The sequence below is a fragment of the Mirounga angustirostris genome, unplaced genomic scaffold (assembly GCF_029215605.1).
Source record: "Mirounga angustirostris isolate CCGP_5_RB_7025 unplaced genomic scaffold, mMirAng1.0.hap1 SCAF_15, whole genome shotgun sequence".
In the NCBI taxonomy this organism is placed as follows: Eukaryota; Metazoa; Chordata; class Mammalia; order Carnivora; family Phocidae; genus Mirounga; species Mirounga angustirostris.
Window position 1 is genome coordinate 83321719 of NW_026991723.1, and position 22089 is coordinate 83343807.

The 22089-nt window shown below is 44.6% G+C and overlaps 1 protein-coding gene across 3 annotated transcripts in view; it reads right to left on the reverse strand.

Annotated features, from left to right (window-relative positions):
• The window catches only part of PSMB7 (proteasome 20S subunit beta 7), a 59567-nt gene that overhangs the window by 3507 nt on the left and 33971 nt on the right, over positions 1–22089 (reverse strand). For all 3 annotated transcript variants that reach the window (XM_045883129.2, XM_045883128.2, XM_045883127.2), the window contains one exon: positions 93–244. In XM_045883129.2, coding sequence (XP_045739085.1) covers positions 93–244 — 152 coding nt within the window. The remainder of the gene's footprint in view (positions 1–92; positions 245–22089) is intronic.

Here is a 22089-nt window from a genome sequence, read left to right on the forward strand (position 1 = left end):
AAAAAAGAAAACCTTGTCTAAATGCCATGGAGAGATCAGGCGTGGCTGCGGGAATCGGGGGACACAGGCAGAATTTCGTCTCCTTCACTTACCTAGTCCCCTTCTTGTTGGGCACTGAGTATGGGCGGAGGAAGTCCAGCTTGCTCTTGCTGATGACACAGAGATCAATGTTACTTCCAGATCCCAGGTCGTTGAAGATGCCAGCTGCAATGGCTTCACTCACCAGCTTCTTGGCTTCCTCCTCCTGAGAAAGAGAATGGCAATGATCACGGCCACAGTCGCTGAGAGGGCGGCTCTTGACATCCACGAAGTGCTCTCACGAGCAGTGCGCAGAATCACGGGTGAGGTAGAAGTTTTCAATGCCCATTTGATAGATGAAGAAAAGGTCTCAAAGTACCAGAACGACCTGCCGAAGGTTCCTCAGCTAGTAAGTGCAGGAACCAGGTCTTCTAAACCCTTTCTGCATGCATCCCTTCTTTCAAAACGCTACTTCACATCAGATAATCACTGCATGACTGAGGACTCTGGGCCGACAGGGAGCAACTGATCATCTGAAACAGGGGCCAGTAAACTTTTCTTGTAAAGGGCCGGGTACTAAACACCTTAGGCTTTGTTAGATATACCGTCTCTGTCATAACTACTCAACTCAGTCACAGTAGCACAGAACAGCCACAGACAATATATAAGCACATGCATGTGGCTGTATGCCAAAAAAACGTTATCAACAAAAATAGGTGGAGAGGCACATTTGGCCCACGGGTTATAGTTTGCTAACCCCTGATCAAAAATGTTCAATAATGGTTAGAACCTGCTTTCAGGTGACATAATGAAGATGTCGTATCAGGGGGAAAAACTAACACCAAAACATTACAGTTCTGGCAAAATGGTGGCAAAGCCAAGGATGGGACCTCTTGTCCAAGAGAATCTATTGCCTTCTACTAAAGAGCCTACATGTTCACTTACAGTGATTCCTTCCCTTGAATCATTCTCTCTTGTACTTCTCCTTTTAGAAGCAAGTCTAAGTCAACAACAGTGACTTGTGAAAAGGTGGATTCATTCATTTCTGATTCAAGAAGGCCTTTCATATGTCGGGTCCTATGCTAGGAGGTAGAGCTACAGAGAGGGATGAGGCCCCAAGGTCTCTGCCCTGTAGGGGTTGAGAGTCCAGTAGGGGTATCAGCCCCACGTAACTACAATGCGGTGTGAGAGGGAGCTGTGGAAACACTGGTGGGGTCAGCAACGCTTCAGGGAGGGGGCTGCAAGGCAGGCCATGCACCAGGCATGCACAAAGCAGGGCAGTAAGACCGAAAGCAGGTAGTGGAGGCAGCAAGGTGGGACCTGGGGAGCACCACGTACAAGCTCTTTAGGCAGCAAGGAAAAAAATGAACCATTCTCCCAAGGAAGAGAGTGCTGCCCCTTTCCCATTCGCCAGTGCTTTAGAGTCCAAAAATATGCAAGCTGAACTAAAGAGCTCATCTACCACTCTTTGAGAAACATGACTCCCCGCCCCAAAGTCCAGCCTGAGATCATCAAAGGGCAGATTTGCTGACTTTCTGTTGTGAGAAGATCTGAGCCACTCAGGGTTCCTGCTCCTCTGCCTGCCCTAAGCCAGGAAGTGGGATTCCAGTGACATGAGCGCCCTCTACAGACTCGGAGAAGGATCGAGACGGCTCTGCTGGAAGTGGGATCCTCAGCAACCCAGCAGTAGGAGCTAGGGGGTTAATCTGATCTTTAACTTACCAGGTTTTTTCACTTTCTGAGTGACACCTACGTTGGGCCAACGGAGCTGGTTATTCTCTTGTGCACATACAGCCCCGTGAGAACTCATTCAAACAGGATCCTCCAATCAGGAATTCTCTCTTGGGGCGCCCAAGGGGCCAAAAGCCAGTGAAGGTGGAAGCAAAGAAACCATCTTAGAGGAGATGGCTGCTACCATACAGACAAAACCCAGCCGTAACTTAACGGGCACAGCCTCACTCTAACTTGTTTCTCTTATTAAAAGATTCTAGATTTGCGCACACACACGTGTGTGTGTGTGTATGTGTGCACGTGCGTGTGTAGGGGCACCCTCCTTATTCCCCTGCTCCTCACCCACCCTACCCTCTCCTCTTCCTTTCCCTTCTCTGTTTAATGATCTTCTTTGCTTTGACATCACTGCTGCTGGTGCCTTGAGCCAGCCAACAGTACCTAGTAGATGTCACAAACCCTGCTGGCTGCACTTAGGACTACAGACGGAAATTTCCCAAATCGTCCTATGTTTGGGGACGGAGATGGAAGAAGACGCCGAGGAAACGGAGATACACACATGATCTCAGACATGCGTATCTAATATCTGTCAATGAAACTGGGCACAGATACCGACAGTGCACACATCACAGGCGAATCTTCCCCCATTTTGCAAATATTCTGTAATGTGAATAGATGAACTTATAAAAATTAAAAATGTACAAAAACTTTGTATTATGTATAGCTTGATTTATTCATAAAACTATCGTTATGTGCTGTTAAGTGTAAAAGGCTTTTAAAAATTGGGAAAACACACCTTTTAAATTCCTTTCCTCCCCACCGATTCCTTAAGGAAGAAAATCTCAACAAGGCTCTGGTCGTTTTTCCAATCCTACCCTCATCTCATAGACACAGGACTCAATGTTATGAAATTGAATGAACCTTACTGAGCACCTACCGCAATGTGCGCCAAGTACTGAGTTGGGCATACTGATCATCATTTTTGCCTCTGCCCTCAACCATCTTCTGAAGTTAGTACTGTCAGAAACTATAGCTGAGAGAGTGAATGACTTGCCCAAGGTCACCAAGCTAGTAAACCGTAGAACAGGTCCACTGGGCTCCAGAGCCAGAATGCCACAGCACCACACCAGCTCACAAGTAACCTGTCTCAGCTGGGGGCTCCTTAGTGAGTTGGGGACAGTGGACAGCAGTTCCCTGATTCAGGGTATGTCACTCCTCAATCACCTAGGATCTTCAGAACCTGGGCAAGTGGACGGTGGCTGCCAATCAGTCTTTGGGCCAATGGGCGGTTCCTCCAACTGTCATTTCCGTAAAAGAGGTGGGGGAAGCACTGAGTTTCCCAAATTGCCCATAGACACCACTTAAAACGCTTCTACAATGTAATATGGCAGAGATCAATATTAAAAACCCATGTCTTGGGACCCCTGGGTGGTTCAGTCGGTTAAGTGTGCAACTTGATTTCAGCTCAGGTCATGATATCCGGGTCATGAGATCAAGCCCTGCGCCGGGCTCTGCACTCAACAGGGAGTCTGCCTGAGATTCTCTCTCCTTCCCCCTCTGCTCCTCCCCGCCTGCTAGCACTCACTCTCTCTCTCTCTCTCTCTCTAATAAATAAATAAATCTTAAAAACAAAACAAAACCCATGTCTTATTTTGCATATCCCCCACCCCTAGCAAAAACCCTCAAAAGGCAAACAGTGAAAATTTACCAAGGCTCTACTGTCTACCCATTACTTACATAGTTAATGTCTTCAACAAACATTTAGAGACACCTACTATGTTCCAGAAAACGCTTCGTATGCCAAACACTATCTTTTACCAGCATATTTCCACACTCAGAATTCTAGACTCATATGCAAATATGCTACTGGGCATATTCATACTGTGTTTTCTTTATAGTGGAGTTTCACAATTAAACAACTCTTGTCTTTAACACGTTCTCCCAAATATTTAAGAAAACCATCGAGAAGAACCACCAACTGAACGCAAGAGATGGGGAAAACACCACATTTTTGTCTATCTCTGGCCCACAATAAATGCAAGAAGCATTGTTCCTTCCTTTAGGATTCCTTCTTCCTAGGGAAATTGCACCTCCCTTTTCTGGAAGCTGCAGGGTGTCCCGAGTTCTGAGCAGCATCTGCCCGGGGGACAGCTGCCACCGAGGGGCTCTGACGAGGGCCCTGCAAAGCCCGTGGCCCCAGCTGAGCAAACCCAGGTGCCATGCTGTTGCCCACTGCCAGGCCAGCGTCCTCCCCCGGCCAGCTGCTATGGATTTATGCTGCGAGTCACAAGGGAACTTGGATTCAGTGTGCACACGGACCAGCAGGACTCATCCTGGCTACCAGAAAAATGGTCCTCTGGCCCAATGGCTGCTTCCTTTTACCTTGAGACACTCAGCCAAAATATCACCACCTGGTGATTAAAAGTTAATCTGGCAGATGTGGAGGCAGACTGGGTCTGAATCCCGTTTCCTACTTACTGCTGTGCAACCTTGGGCAAGTCACTTCACCTCTCCGAATTCACTCTCCTCCCCTGTAGTACAGTGATGATAAATTAGGATTTCCCAAAGGACTGCTGCAAGAATTAGCAATAAGGTATAGAAAGCACCTATTATAGTGCCTGGCACAGAGCTGTTGCTTAATAAAAGGTAACTCATTTAAGAAAGCAAGCCAAAGGGCTCCTGGAAGCACTGACACAAAATTTATCTCGAAGCAGTGACTGCCCGTACCCAACCCCAGGCCAGGAGAAGGTCCAGACAAACATGCTGACAAATCTGCACACAGTTCTGTCAAGAAGTTCCTATAATAATTAATCCAAGCAAAAAGCACACTCCCTAAAAGTTCAGAGAATATAAAAGGAGCACTTCCTGCTTTATGGCTACAAAGACCAAACTAACTGGGAGTATCAGTCCCCCGGGCCACCCCTGCTTCTTAAATGAGATTACAATAAGAGTGATGTACTGGAGTGCACGTCAGCTGTGACAAGCAGCACTTTATAGAGCTATCTGTTTGTCTCCATCACTGCATCGCGCAATGTGTCCCTGGACTCCAATGTGCAGCTCCATTTACCGCTACATGACAAATGGGCAGCACTTGTAAAAGGCACAAAGAGGTCCACGTCGGCCATGTAATGGTCACCACAGCTGTACCCGAGTGCTTGAGGGGACAAAACAGACCCCCAAGTTCATTAAACTGACCAGTAATGGATCTTTCAAAAAGTGCCTTAGGAATCGTACAGAAAAGGCTAAAATAAATAACTCAGCATGGAAGGCTAATCTGAAATGGTGTTTGATAAATTATTTATAACACAGGCGATTGTCTGCATTTAATATTGGAGCTACCAGTAGCATCTTTAAAAGATGATTTATGTGTTGTAATGCTATTAAACTTTATATTGGCCCACTGCTAGCTATAAAGTCTGCTGAGATTTAGAGAATGAGTTTTAAACTGTCACTGCAACATCATAGGAGATGGAGACTGTATTAAATCTTTACTTTAAACCTGTTATCTAGAGAGTTGCATTTTGTAGACACTCACAAACTGATAGATTACCTCGGTATCCACTATGGTGCAGGTCCAAAATAGTACTGCAAAGAAACTTTTCCACATTATTCTTGTCTACAGCTACAATTGAATTTCTCTCCTCACTTAAGTGATTTTTAGATGGGGAGTGTCACCAGAGTAAAATGTAGGTGCCCCAACCAATGGGCACTCTGGATAGTTCAGCATCAAATTAATACTCTTTCAATAAACCCTCTATGTTCCACCATTCAGTTATGCATTCTCAACAGTGTTTTACTTACATTAGGGGCAGGCAAAACATTAAATATGCATTTGATGGAAAACCCAACACACTATTTTAGATACAGCTTTGGAATGTGAAAATACGTGTGAATGGCAAGTCATTTAAAACAACTGACTTGCATCTAAAATTTTTTGAAGAAATTAAAAAGAAATAAAATTGGTTATTGGCTGGAAAATATAGCCCATGTATGCAGCTGAGGCACTGGCATTAAAGGAACTGAAAAAAGAAGAAACAGCCTTTTTCACGAAGGACAGAGCTCCCCTGGCTCTACTGTCCTCTGGGGCACTGCAGATGCATCCCTCTGCCTTCCGTCCCACTGTCATGCTGGGAGTCAGGGGACAGTGCTCTCGGCCCTCGGCTCCAGGGAAAGAGAGATGGGGGCAGCACCACAGCCGGACCCTCTCACAGCTCCCACCAGTTCTCCTAGTTGCTATGAAATCTGCAGTGACCATTTAGTTCACAATGGTTTGCTCCTTTACTAAAAACTAAGAGTTTTAGCCAACGAGAACGGAAGCAGTCCAAATTCATCTTGAAAACCCTGCATTATCTTTTGTCACTTTGATTTGAAATAGCAAAAAAATGCTATTGCTCTGATGATCTGCAGCAGAGCAGATTAGAAGTCTGGGTGTGACGAAGAGCTTGGGCTCTAACGAGAGGACCCAAACCACCCCATCTCCCTTCTTGTACCCCAGGCAGCTAGCATGTGGCTTGGCGTGGATGTCAACAAATGAAAACATGAACCATCAACCTCAAATGCATTCCTGGCTTTGCCAAATTGAAAGGTGAAATGAGTTACAAGACAGATCATACCAAAAGGCATAGTTCCAAAAGTGCACCAGTCCCAGCTGGGAAGCAGGGACCAAGAGCACTCCAAGACAGGTAAACGCTTCCAAGGAAGAGGTTTAAACACGGTGTCCCATAGTGGCCTATGGACATGCTGAGGTTCTGCCTACGCCACTGATGCGGCCTGAAGGAGTCATTCGTGGCTGATGGTTGAATAAAATTTAAAGAGCTCAAAAAAGTGTTTAAAACATTCCCCCCGCAAGCAGAATGCTTCCTGCACTCTGGAACAGACATGATGTATCCCATGTGTGGCCACATATTTTACAGTGGGAAAGGTTAATTTAATATTTTTTCAGACTGGGCTGTGTGACGAAAGCGAAGGTGTCTGAGTTGTGGTTTTGGCTTGAGCGGTCTGGGTAAACACAGCCTGCCAGTGTGAACACCTGGGAACCGTGAGTGTAACTGAGGTGCAGCTGGTGCTCAGTGTGCCCAGAGTGGGGAGTGAAGTAGTGACTGTGTCTTTAAGGTCTAGAGGGCGCTGCCACTTCCATCCCCTATAGCTTCTGGCACCCAGGATCTGAGCTACGCAAATAAAGAAGGGCAAACCTGCTGCGCGTGCAGGAGTGATCTAAGGGGTTTTCAGAAGGGACAGGAGAGGGTGTTCACGGTCAAGGAACTGCCAACCACGCCACTGCCAACTTGGCCCGTGCCAGATCACAGAAGGATGCAAAAGCCTGATCATAACTCAGGGCCAGGAGAGGAGACGGCTGAGGCTACAGAGCCACGATGGGCCAGAAACAGCTGCCACAGAAAAAGAAAAGAGCAGCACAGCTGGGGCACTGATGGACACAGCGCTGAGCTCCAGGAGCCATGGGCTGCCCGCTGAAAGAACAGAAACAGTGCCTCTGTCCAGGGGCTGTTGGGAGGAATAAGGGGACAGGTATGTCCCTGACACATGGACTTTACAAACAGAATTGTGAGCAAGTTCTACGGCAGGAGGATAGAGGCCAGGGTGTGAGGGAACAGGGGACACCCAACCACATCCTCTGGGTCTGTGCCAAATGCTTATGTTACTTATTTAATCCTCCTCACCGCCGGTGAGCAGAGGAAACTGAGGCTCTAGAATGGCTGGCTGACGCACTGAGGGCGCACAGCTGGGTCTGAGTGGGAGTTGGGGATCAGTGCCGGGGTAGGGCCCTGTCTCACCGAAGCCCATCTTCGTACCCTGCCACAGGAAAACTGGTGGTGGGTAAGAGGTCTTGCTGGATTCTGAGATACCGAATGGAAGGAAAAACACCTAAGCTTCCAGAGGGAAAAGGACCAAGAGAGACAGGAACATATTGCTTTCTGCAAGAAGAAGAAATCAGCGTTCACAGCATATGTGTATACAAATATATATTTCCAAGGCTGCAGTGAATCAAATATAATCAGAGAAAAAAACAGGACTAGGTTTAAAGAAAGAGTAAGAAATATGCTCAACAATCCTCCAAATGAAAACCAAGCTGCCCCAGGTAGTAATAAGATCTTCATAATATTTCTCTCTCTCTAGCGGTCAGTGATAACTCTGCCAATAAATTCCTGGAGGTGAAAACAGAGGGGGGGGGGGGAATGAAGTAAATGTGTTCCTTGGGTCACAACAGAGATGAAAAAGAAGAGCCACACTCACATCTGGAGGACAGAAAGCAGGGCAGAGGGCAGGGCACATGTGGGAAGTTTATTGTGGGCACTAGGTTACACTGCACGAACCTGCTTCTACAGCCTCACAAGGATTAGAAAGGACTAGAAGGAGATCCATGGAAGTACAGAGCACCTTTGTTTGAGGAAGTTTAAAGACCACATATGAAGCAAATTTCACATGATACAAAACCCCTGAAAGAAATGTACACGTCAGCTCAGTTCAGCAAACATGTACTAATGCTCTGATCCTAATGTGCTCTGCAGACACTGCTAATCGCTGGGAATAAGGTCCCAACAGACAAAGACCTTGCCCCGAGAGTGTGGAGTCCAGAAGGGAAACAGGAAGAAAAGCTCACTACAATGTGGTAAGAGGTCTTAAGAGGCAGGCCTGATGGGAGAACTAGAGGGGTACAGAGATCTCATGGGGCACAGGTGATGAAGACGAGGCTGAACCGTGACATTCAAGTATATGGCAGCCAAGCCAAGGGGCAGAAGTGACGGAAGGAGTAAAACCGTGACGACGGGAAAGAGAAAGGTGCGGCTGAATGAATACCAGAGAACCTCATCGGCCATACAGGGAGCCCTGCGTGGGAGCAAGTGGAGAATTTTAAGCTGGCGAATGAGGTAGTTAGATTTGTGCTTTATGAAACTGTAACCTGGAGGCAGGAGAGGAGGAAAGGCCCAAGGCAGATGAGAGGAGAGCAGGGGATTACAATGTTCCCAGTGAGACAGTGGAGGGCCAGCAGGGGCGGGCAGGAGGACCATCAACAGGACTGGGAGGCCCGTGCGGCAAGGAGGGAGCTGAAGGTCAGGTGGGAGTGCAGGAGACGGGAAGTGGAAGGTGCTGCCTGGACATCCAGCATCAGTCCCAGGCACTGACCCAATGCTCAACAAACCCAGCCATCACAGAAAGGCCTTTTATAACTTCCTGGCAGCTGTTTTTCTGGTAGGTTGATAGGAGGCAATGATTAACTTAATTACATGTTCCAGACACTGGTAAGGTTCTGCGGTAGGCACTCTAACAGGTGTCACCGAAAAGGGACAAGATAAAGGCAGAGCAGAGCCAGTGGAAGCTGCTGTTTTGGAAAAACCCAGAACATTTGCCAACTTGTAAATGCCATTTCATTGGTGGCACGGGCTCTCAACCTATGCCTGTCTGCCTCTGGAGTGTGGTAGAAAGAATGTAAGGGGTTGGTTAACTATGGGGGCAAGAGCCAAAAGAATGTAAGGAAATTCTAAGGGAAAATCATGCTCATGAGGGTTTTGGCCATTGCAAAGTAAAGTTATGAGAAAGTAGAAGTGAACAGACCTAAGTAAAGCAGACAAGCAGAGAGCAGATGGGGGAAAGAGGGGAGCGGAGATCGTGAGGTGCTACCAACTTGGACACTTCTCCATGAGGCCTCTGGCTGGTCACCTCTTCCTGGGATCCCAGGCACACACGCAGCCTTCAGATGCCCCCTCAGTTACTTAAGGTTCTTGTGAAGAACGGGGGTGCCTCCCAAAGGGGCATAAAGAAACTTCTGGAGCTGATGGATATATTCACAATATGACTGCAGTGGTGGGGCTGGGGGGAGGAGGGAGGAGGCAGCAGAAGCAAAAGAATTGAAGAGAACGAAGACCTAGGAGATCCAAGTCCTGTTACTCAGGAACTATGTGACCCTGGTTGTAAAGTCAACATTTTTAAGTCCCAATTTCCTCACCTGCAGAAGAGGCCTGAAACCATGTGGCACCGGGGTGGTCATGAGGATTAAACAAAGCCCTCTATGCACCACAGAAACTGCTAGCACAGTGCTGGTATGCAGGAAATCCATAATGGGTGCTAACCTGATCCAATTCTCCCCTTTCTCTCACATTCACAAACACCCATTACCAAAAGACTAACTCTTGCAGAACTGCCAACACAAGGGGCACCTGATCATAACTTAGTACTGTTTTTTCAACCCCCAACTCAAAGCAAATCAATTATGAGAGTAGCCCCTATACTAAAAATGAAATTCAAAATGATGCCATAAAACCCTGTGTTCACATGAACACGTTCCATACAGAATTTACTGCCATGCCAATAAGGACCGTACTAAGTGGCACATTTTCACTTACTATATTTCATTAGAAATTATATCCTACAAGAAGGCAGAAAAAGAACTTAGGTTACTATGTGCAGGCCCTGTGCCAAGTACATTCTTCCACTTCTTCCACTCACTATTCCAAATAACCCTTTCAAGTAGGAATGACCCGTATGTCCATTTTACAAATCCAGGGAACAAAGGCTCAGAGAGGGAAAATGACTAACCCAAAGGCACACGGCCAACAACTGGAAAGTCTGAGATTATACAGAGTTCTGTCTGACTCAAAAGCCCATGGTTTTTTGTTTTTTCACTCAAGACAACAGAACCTCCATATAACTAGTTTCCAAAATCACTAATGATGCTCGTCTAGTCCTTATTTGTAACTGATGAACCCACTCATGGGTTTACCTTTTTAAAGTAGCTGACCTCTAAAATTCTTCAAATCTGCAAGTATACCACTTACATAATGCTACTCAATCATTCCACCAATTCATCATGCTTGTTAACATTTGGTAAAACTAAGAACATCCTGATGGATCTCTCGTACACTCATCAAACCCCAAAGCAATAGCCCATCAATTCACTGCATCAGTACCACATTCAAATGTTTGCATTTCCCTACAATACATGGATAAAACCTCTCAGCAAACAGGATGAGTCAAATTGTTTTTCGACCACCTTGTGTATCAATAAAGAAGATACCATTTAACTGAATTTTCCCATCAGGCCATTTGTTGACTGTAAATCTTAACTAAAACTGACCAAGAAAGGCAAGTGCGCTTTAATTTTCTTCTGACATTTTGGGGCAAGAAGTAGTCAGATGATAAGAGAACTTTTGTTAAGCCTGAGTACAATTTACTAACAATCCTCTCAAGTACTGACTTAAGCCCACGTTGCGAATGAGGCTTAGGTTTTATAAACTGGGGCTACAGGGGTTACACCAGAGGCAAAAATCAATCCTCACGCCCAGACCTCTTCAAAGCCCATGCATGCACTTTCCATCACGCCCTGTTTATGCTGCTGTCACCCCAATTCAATTTATCTGAGGTAAAAGAAACCAATGTATTTGTCAAGGAATCAAAGTTAAATGTGCCCTTAAATCTTTTCGATCTCCTGGTATCGTCACAGTTCCAAGTTTAGAAAAACTAGATTCCAACATGATGACAGGGTGACAACCATTCCAGGTGTGACTGGGCTCTGTACACTGGCCGCTGCAGAGTTTCCAAAATCTGTACTACTGGGTGGAATTTTAAAATGTCAATTTAGCACAACTTCGTATCATTTTCTTATCTTTGTTCCTACACCATTTCAGGGTTAGGGGAGAGCAGTCTAAATGACCTCACAGAAACCCACAAGTAACATTACCTGTTAAGGTTAAAACTTTAACTCCCTTCCTGAGGTATGCGGCTGGGGTCTCATTACAGCAGGTAAGCTCACATCCCACCATGCACCACACACTAAGTACCAGCACCTCCCAATCACACTGCAACGGAAATCTCAAAGGACATCTGAAAAGTCTGCACGGCTCCTGCACCCACTGCCGAAACACAACCACCTCTAATGGAACGTGGCAGCTTTCTAAACTAAATATTCACACGGAGGGACAGGGATGCTAAGCTCGGCCTTATCCCACACTGAAGAGGTGGATGCTAATTAAAAGGCCACTCCGACTCAGGAAATGACCACCCAGACAACTCTGGACACCGTCTGGAGTTTCGCTTTCCTATTTCCGAATATGTTCAGCTGTCCAAACTTCCAGGGTTACACACTGAGAAAAAGAGCAGGAGCTCCCCCCGCCCCCGCCCCGCACCTCTGGACATGATGTGATGCCCCCTGGTCTCTCCTTTGCTGCAGCCTCCCTGTCCCACCCCTTCCTCAAACCCTAGGACAAAAAAAATTCAAGGGAGGAGTCACGTGCGCTTTGAGGCCATCTGAAAGTCCCCAGACAGATTCCATAATTCCCTTCTGTATTACTTCTGCGCCCCCCAACAGATGCACCTTCTTGTGCTTTTCACACTGCACTTTCAATAGGCGCTGGTAGGCCGGTCCACCCCACTAAGTCGTAAATGTTACCAAGGGAGGGACCATGGCTCATAACCAGGCACAGACCTTGGCACCCAGTTGGAGATCAGTACAACTTAGGTGAATGGAACAGAAGGCCACCCCTCACATCTCTGAATGATACCACCTCTCAAAAGTTTATAAAGGCTCTCGTGGAGACTCAATGGGGATATAAAAGATGTTCTTCTGGTGAGGTAGGTACCAAGAAACTTCTGGTTTCTTCGCCCACTGCCTTTCTGCCTTTGCCAATTTTGATGTTTTTGAGAAAGCACCATTTTTAAAAGCCTTTGTAACAGCAGACGGTATCCAGGCTATGTTCCTTCTGACCATAATCATTTGGCTATTTTTGGAACAGTTTTTACTTCAGCTAGCAAAATCTAGACGAGGCTGTGATGCAAAAAAGAAAAAAAAAAAAAAACCTGTCATAATTGTAGTAATGGCTTTGAAATATCTCATCTAAGCCAACTTTATTCTCACGCCTCTTAAAAATTGCTAAACCCTTCAAATATTGGCAGTTCCATTTATTCAGATCTTCTGATACATCATATTTGCCGACTTTTCCCCCCTTGAGTTGATACAGATCTATGAAAACTGTGAAACAAAACTTCTCTGCCTGTGCAAATTACAGGGGCATTATTAAATTACCATATGTTCTAGATCAGAAGGTAAAAATAGTACAGCAGCCCAGGAAAACTTCCCAGCCCATGAAAGCTGACAGTTACTGAAATACAGATCAAATGCTCAAGTTCCCCCTTTTCTTGCAGCAGTGGTCCCATTTAACACTTAAATATCTTACATAAGTCTACCATTTTTATTTTATGTTCATTTACAGGTAGAACATAAACGACCACGGGCACCACATTTAACTATTTAGCCCCAAGTGGTATTTTACACTTAATTCTTCCACAGAGCTATTTCATTTTTTAAAAAAAAAGCAGCAACTTCCCTACGATGCTTCATCACACGTGAGCGCGTGTCAGCCAACGTGTGACGTGTGGCTGCTGTGCACACCCGCGTGCCCACCACCCCCCCTTTCTGGTATCACACCCCACACAAATACAATAAGCCATGTTAATATTTCATACCACTGTGAAATATGCTGGAGTATCAATTCAACATCTGCCGTCTTTAGGGTCCGGGAGTCCCGCAGAGACACTTTCAATTTGTAATTGAGTTCTATGCTGAATTAATCAGCAGTTTATCTTTTTTACTAAAATAACATCTTCACCACTAACCCAGATTTACATTAACAATTTATGCCAAATTACCTGCCAAGGCAAAACTTATAAGATCCTAAGCTACCATCCAGTAACACTCAGTCCTATATTTCATTTCTTGTATTTCTCTAACCTCTATACGAGAAAGTGGAAATCCATTGTTTAAGAGCTGCCAGCCTCTAACCACAGACGACCTCTTGGATTCCTGATACAGAGCCTTACTTCTGACAGTGAAATTCGGCGGGGCGGGGGGGGGGGGGTCCCTCTTCTCCTGAAAGCCACTGTTCAATAAGTGGTTATGATTCAAAATTTTTACAAAATAAGAGTTCCAGGATGGAATGAAATCAGTGAATAATAAAAGCGTATCTTTTATTTCTTTTCCCAAGGAGCTGTGGCAGTCCAGTCTTGGCCTGGCTTGCTTGAGTAACAGAAAAAGGCAACGCAGATAAAGGGGACATTTTTAGTGTCTTAAATTATGTCCCTGAGACCCCCACCACTATTACCAATGTGGTAAGAGATGGATAAAGAAGTTCATTTTCTCTTTGATATCGTGATGTAGAATATTATATTATTAACAAAACCAACTTCCTTTTAATTCTACCCATATAGTTGAAAGTCACCAAACATTTATTTCTATTCAACACTGGAATCTAGCTCTTGCCTCTCTCTGATTAAAGAGTTGCTGGTCACAAAGAAGTTACATTTTGCCTGCTGGCTCTTTGCCAGAGGTGCAGCAAGCAATATACTTTGTGAAATATTTCTCCTACATGGAGTATTTCCCCCTTTCTCAGTTATAGGAAATATGTAAAGTGAAAACATTTCAAATGGGAACACCTGCTCCAAAGAAATGCATCATAAATAATTACCTATCTACCACAGAGTAAAATAATCCCTCCTTTTCAATCTACTTTGCCCATAGCTGTATAAGGAATTTCCACCGTCATACAGAATGGCCTCCTGCAATACTACCTCTGGATCGCAGCACCAAGAATAGTGCAATGCCTCGCATGCAGCTGGTACCCAATAAGTACCTGCTGATTGATTACATATTGACTTTACAAGAAAATGAAATTCAGTGTGTACATAGCATAGAGTGAAAAAAAATTTTGCACAGAAAGATTTGTGGCAGAAAAAACAACAAAGAATTGCCCAAGCCGGTAACTACGGCAGTGTAGCGTCTGTAGTCCCTCCAGCGTGCCGCAAAGACCTGGCGGGAGAGGACTTCGAATTTTACACCGGGTCACTTCCCTCAGATCTGCTGACACTTGAATTCTAAGAGGAATCCATTCCTAGCTCACTGGAGATTTTGGTAAACCATACCTTTCTTGCTGGGTCTCCTCCCATCTAACCCCCTTTTATTTCCTGAAACTAAATGGGAAGAGTTAAGACACTTTCTAAAATTTTCTTTGCCCCTTCCCCAAAATACCCCACTTGGAACTTCAACTTGTATCAGAGGCAGACTAAAATGACAAGGGTGGAAACAACAGTCAGCCAACACCATTAACTGAGGGTCTGAAGACAGGGAGATACGGAAGACACACAAGACTCAGCCAGACGAACGGACACTGAAGTGGCCATTCCTAAGTCAGGAAGATGAAGGAGTCCTGCAGAATCAGAGAGAAAGAAGCAATTACTTGTGAAATTCCAAGCTCTGTATAGAGGGAGCAAAGTCCTGCTCTTGAATTATCAGGAGAAAGACCAAAGAAAACTCCCATCTGCCTTAGAAAACATCCCAAGAGGAAAAGATCCAAGGGAAGAAACGTTAACTCAAGAAGTCCTTTCCTGCCTCTCCGAAGCTGGCTCACTAGTGGGCTCCAACTCAGGAGAAAAAACCCACTTTGTAAATGCGGGACAACTCAAAATACCGGGTCTGGTGAAAAGCTCTAACCATCAGCAGGGTCTTCTCATCATCATCTATTCTAAAGGTTAAAAGTGATTCTCGAATCACCCATGGAATCATAACACCAACCTCAGTTATCTGTTCATTTCTAAAATTAACTGTTTAACACCACTGGAAATCACTACTTAAGAAAAATCCTACACTGGGCCCCCGGGATTATAATTTTGGGTTCTGACATCTCTTAAAAAAAAAAACAAAAAACTAATGCTGGGGCGCATGGGTAGCTCAGTCAGTTAAGTGTCCGATTCTTGATTTCAGCTCAGGTCATGATCTCAGGGTCATGGGATCGAGCTGAGCACAGTGTCTGCTTGTCCCTCTCCCTCTGCTCTTCCCCCGGTTCACGCTTGCTCTCTCACTCTCTCTCAAATAAGCAAACAAATAAAATCTTAAAAAAAAAACAAACCTACTACTTTAAATACAACCAGAGAGAAAATTATTGAGGAAAAGTAATACATTTTTTTGATCCAACAATAAAGACACAACTTAACTACATCTAACGCACATCTAGTGACCCGGTCACTTCGGAAACCAGACCCTCAAAAGGTGAAACACAGAGTTACCATATGACCCAGCAACCCCACTCCAAGGGACTGACAAGAGAAATGACAATGCATGTCCACACAAAAACTTGTACACAAATGTTCACAGCATCATTATTCAAAATAACGGAAACAATCCAAATGTCCATCAACTAATGAATGGGTAAATAAAAGGTGGTATGTCCACACAATGGAATATTATTAAACCATAAAAAGGAATGAAGTTACAACATGGATGAAATATTATGAAAATATTATACATTAAAGGAGTAGTCACCAAAGACCACATACTGCTATGATTCCTATTACATGAAATGTCCAGAAAAGGCAAGTCTATGGAGACAAAGGGAGACTAGCTGTTGCCCAGGGCTAGGAAGGCTGAAGGTAGATGGGGAGTGACTACTAATGAGTACGGGGTTTCTTCTGAGGGTGATGAGAATGTCCTAAAATTGACTGTGGTGATAGTTGTGCAACTCTGAGAATATACTAAAAACCACTGAGCTGTACACTTAGAGTAGCTGAGTTGTACAGATATAAATTATATCTTGATGAAGCTATTTTAAAAAAGGCAACCAACATTAAAATTTTACACTAGACGAATCAAAACATCCTATGACATGTCACAAGTCAAAGAACTCACTTTCTAATAGTATTTTTTCTTTTTCTTTTTTTTTTTAAGATTTTATTTATTTATTTGAGAGAGAATGAGAGAGAGAGCATGAGAGGGGGGAGGGTCAGAGGGAGAAGCAGACTCCCTGCCGAGCAGGGAGCCCGATGCGGGACTCGATCCTGGGCCAAAGGCAGTCGCTTAACCAACTGAGCCACCCAGGCGCCCTCTAATAGTATTTTTTCAAAGCTAGAGATCACAATAAGCACAAATGTCAGCACAGATCCTCAAAAAACCATTTAATAAGAAAGAATTTTAGCTCTATGTATTTTTTCCCAGACATACAAAGATACCTAAACAGATGTAGCAACCAGACAAACATAACCTTAAAATCTAAAAATTAGGAAGTGTGTCAAGTTCAGCTCATTAAGCTGACACCCATTAAAGTGCAACAAGAAAAACAGCCTTAAACACCATCAGTATCAATACAGACAGAAAAACCATTGTTTATGAGAGCTATCGAAGGTCAGGGTTTTTTTGTTTGTTGTGTTTTGTTGGGGTTTTTTTTGCATTTACTTAAAACTCCATTTGATGCCAACAGGGTTCAAGTCACACAGGAAGGTGCTTCGGCTCAACACTGATAGTCCTCCTTGATCTCCATTGTCTGTTGTGTGGGTTTCGCCAGCAACCCTCCCAGCGAGTGGTCACCTTCCTATGGAGTCATTAAACCTCTGAATGTCAGCTGGTGGGATTAGCCAGCAGCTTCCACACCTGAGCCCCCGTGGCAGGGACAGAGGCATTTGGATCAAGATCACTAATGAATACAGAATTCATATGCCGCTTGTCAGGGCTCCTGAGCTCAGAGTCACACAGATGCAACCTAAATAAGACGGAGGACAGAACCATTGTTGACGAAGATTAAAAAGTTTTGGCAGTTGGGGGGAAAAAAAAGAGCACCTCATTATTCAAATATGATAGTCTTGCTTATTTTTTTTTATTTTTGTTCAAGTTATTCATGATTTGCCTCAAATGGACAAATGCCATTCACCAATATTTAAGGAGTTCTTGGTCTCATTACTAAATTTGAAGCGGTCTATGCCATCTGAACATTAGCTATATAGAGAAAACAGCTCTCTTGTGAATATCTGAAAACTGGGGGGGAAACCAATCAAAAGGTATTTGGGGTGAAGGGGGGTTCAAAGGAAAAGGTCTGATGAATTCAAAGAGAAGAAAACAATATTTTTCATAGCCGAGTGACTTTTTTCGATCTCCCAGTATCTCTGTGTATTTCTAACTTCTTGTGTCTTTCTATTCCCGGGCTCACCGACGAGGTATGTGCACCTGCGCTGACGTTTGTTTGGCTTCCGGCCGTCTACGCGAGACCTCATCGGACAAAAGGAACAGCCCAGACAGCCCAGACCTCAGCTCACCCGGAATAAGAGGTCTCGCCCCCTCTGTTGTCAGAGACCTGGAAGCCCAGCAAAGAGGCAGAGTGGCACAGTGATGGATCACGCTGGAGGGCCCTCAAGCCAGGCCGAGCAGGAGGCAAACAGTGCCTCCGTCGCTGGCAAGCTGTGTGACCTGGGGCAAGGTGCCTATCTGACCTCCCCACGGCCTCCTGCTCTTCTCCACAAAGCGGGGCTAACAAAGTACAGGCCCCACGCAGTTACTGAAGAGTAAAGGAGAGGACGCCGAGGAAGCTAGAGGGTCCGGCGCAGCGCACCAGGACCCAACAAGCACTGGCTGCCACGGTTACTGTACCTTCAATAGCTCCTCCCCCATCCCAGCAAAAAGGCAAATACTTCCATGGCCTCTGGTATGTGTCAAACAGGCTTCCTCTGCTGTCATTATGGCCTCTCCATAAGTCTGTCTCGGATTTTAAGCTTTCGGATGGAAAAGAAGAGTCCTATCTGTATGATGCTATAATCGCCAAGCCTGATGCAGGTACAAATGGTCGTATTAGTCGTTGCTATGGGATGTTTGTATCCTGCTACTGATGAACTGAAAAACAGATGCAGCTGCCATATTTTAGAGCCAATGTTGTGTGAGCCACCATATAAGGTGTTTTACAGACCACATCTAATCCTGACAGCAACCTCCAGGCAGGTCTCTGGATCCCCATCTTCTAGACAAACAGTCTTGGGCCGTGGCTCGCCCCGAGTCATGCCACAAGGACAGTGGAACCAGACTCACAGCCCGATCCTCTAGCTCCTAAGCTCCCATTCCCCTTTCTACCTGACCACACTGAACCCATGCTCTGTATTTTCCTTCGGGACCAGTCTCCGTGCCAAGCTGAACAAATTCTTCCTTTTAATCAAAATAATGCAGCTCTCTTACACTACGGTCCGTCTCGCAAAGCACAAATGAATCTGTAACGTCAGTGTCTTGCACCAGACTTAAAAACAAAAAAAACCCCCACTACAGTTACTTCTAAGATCTGCTGTCAGGACACCATATTGGTATGAATTCTTTCATTACTTAAAGTGGATCTATAGCTGCCTGCGATGACAGATTAATTCTGTTTCTTCGGTAGCTAGGTGTTTGGCATCACGTCTGTGAGGTAACCACAAGCCTTTAGGGCGAGAGCTGCTCACATCTTTAGCAATCTATAAGGGCTTCTCTAGAGGCCAGCACTTGCCGAGCGATGAAATAGGACTCCATAAATCAGCCGGCTGAAGTGGCACTTGTATACGTCACCATCTATCTTCGTGGCTTCTCTCTGAAGGGTAGAGGGTAAGAGCTCATCCCTCGGCATTGTGACCAGAGAAAGGACCATCACAGTTGGCACTGACTAAGCATGTGCGACTTACAACTGAAGACACACTAAGACTAGGAGAAAAAAAAAGACCCTGCTGGTGTTAGCACGCCTCAGGCAGTGGGAGAAGCTTCGGCAACTCATCTTCAAAAGGCAGGGAGCCAGAGCTCTAGAAACCTGCAAAAACTGGCTAAGCCTGCAGTCTTCATTTCTCTAAGTTGAGCATCTTCAAAGTCTAGAATTCTAACTGTAGGGCACAGCAGCTGCCACTGCAGATCTGATCCTCTCCGCTTTTGGCAGCTCTCAACTTGAGATTCTAGCAAAAGAATTTTTCAAGTCGCTATTATTGCCTGTCACGGATTTCTAAATATTGTGCACTATCCGCTGTGGCATGGCTCTCAGGGGACGCCAGAGCATGCCAAATGCATAACAGAATGAAAAACAGTTTCTATTCTTCAAATAAATGCTAATTTTTTTTAACTGTGCTCACACGATGTGTTTGGTGACCAACTTCAATAGTACAGAATATGTATCAGAGAGGGGGAAAAAAGCGGATTGTCTTTTCCAGCAGCATTCAGCTGCTACTTTCATTAAGCTTGTTTAATTAGATTCCAGATGCTAATTTGCAAGTCGATACCAGAGGGTGCAGGACAGTTTGCCTTTGAATCGTTTCCCTGTGATGTGAGGGTTCTGCCGCACACCACTACCCTTCAGCGGCCCTCGCACGCTATTCTGACAATTAGTGCAAAGAGGGGACAGTATTGATCTTGACAGACAAAATATTAATCTTCTACCCGTTTTAATGAATTATAATCTTCGAGAGTTTAAATTTCTCACTGGGCCAAATGAAAACATTCCTTCTTACAAAGGAACGGGATGGAAGCAAGACTAAACTAAGTTATCTGGTGGACTGCCTTAATTCCCTCCCTGCCCTAAAATCAAATCTGTTTTTATGTGAGCAATTTTAGCAATTTTCAAGATACCCTCATATTTCCAGGTATTTTGGTCAAATTCCTTATACTTAACTGGAAAATGGCCTCAAAAGGCCACACTGTGGTTACACTAGTTTCCTGTCTAGCTAGCCTGTAGGTAATAACCAGGATCAGGGGCTTAATTCTTATACCAGCTTTAACAATAGGAAAAAAAAAAATCTGGGGCAATGGCTCTGTGCAATCCAGCATCACAAAAAAAAAAAAAACAAAAAAAAAAACCCTCTAATATAAGTGACCCCTTGCCGTTAGGTCAACTCACACATTTCAAAATACACTCTTCTAACACATAGCAAATAAGCAACTTTGCTGATAAAAATAAAGCGGGAGATTTATCAGAAGTAATACAATTTTTTATGCCTTCATTTCTATCACAGCTGAGTATCATCAACAGTAAAGGTGAAGTTATCAAACTGTAACAAAGGAGGGTTAATCTGGGAACGACTAAGTAAAGTTGCTTTTGACACCTTTTTATCCAAACAGTTAGCCTGCTAGGGGTAAGGAAAGAGGAGGCGGCGGCAGCATAGTTCCTGCCCTAGGAGGACTTCCAGGCTAACAGTAAGGAGAGAAACAACAAAATGAAAATTCCAAGACCACTGAAGCAGTGCCAGGTCACAACCGGGTGAGGATTCGTAAAGACTGTAAGGTCTCTTAAACTCACATGGTTAGCGGGCAGTTTCTCTGCAACCCTGAACCAGGGCTTTTACCTGAGGCAAGTCATTGGCTCAGATAACCTGAAACAGCAGAGGCCTGTCTTAGCCATTCATGAATCCCAGCTGGGTTTCACTGTTCGGCTTTTTGGCCTATAATTTCCCAATGAGCATTTGCCCTTTGCTCCATCTTTGTGTTGCCTGTGTACTTAATGGGGTGTTTGCTCTGTTGACTCTGACCCAATGCGGTATATTACTTGAGAAGTGTAGTAATTATCTTCCTCTGTTATCTCAGAAAAACGTTCAGCACTTTCCACATCGGAAGAAGAGAAAGTCCCCTCCATTTCCCAGGTGGTTTTTGATGACTCAGATTTTGCTTTATAGAGCGCAGGGTTATCCTGTCTCAGCTCAACAAACACATACTGAACATGAGCTGAAAAACAGAGATGATTTCATGGCCTCTGCCCACAAGGGTCTCCCTCTATCAAGGGCAAGTGAGGGAGATGCCCCCAAAACAGCCATAAAACAATGGGACACGTGTGTACAATGGAGGACAAGGACACAAATAAATGAAGAAGCAACTGAGGGCATTGCCGGCCGACACGGGCAGTGAGGATTCAATGCCAAGCAAGTACACCCTGTATCCAACAAGAGCAAGCTGGCAAGAAGGGCTGTGGGGGAGTGCGATGTAGCCCTAGGTTTCCCAAAGTCTAATACTCATACCCCTGGGCTTGCACAAGATGGGTGATACATGAATACATTTTTTATTTATATTTATAGTGTGCACTCACTTTCATTTGTCTCAGGGAAAAAAAAAAACAACAACGCACCAAACCCAGGATTTCATAGATCTAAACTGTATTTAAAAACTGAATTTAACTTAAAAAGGTGAACTGAAGTGATTGTAGGGAAGAAGAGAAAGGGAACTGACAAAAGAATTACAAATGCCAAGATCTATCTAACTGTAGAGTTAAGATCCGTGCATTTTATTACATGTAAGTGCTATCTCAATTTATAAAATAGTGAATTAATTTTTTTAAAATTTCTCAAGAAAAATAATAGTACAGGTGTCACCTGGATATGGCAGAAACCTTAAATGTGATATGCAAATGACAAGTTCAAGAAACAATACTATCCTAGCCTGTCCAGTAGAAATATGTGAACCACATACACAGTTTTAAATTTCCTAGTAGCTACATTTGAAAAAGTAAAAATAGGGGTGCCTGGGTGGCTCAGTCAACTTAAGTGCCCGCCTCTTGGTTTCAGCTCAGGTTGTGAGATCAAGTCCCACGTCAG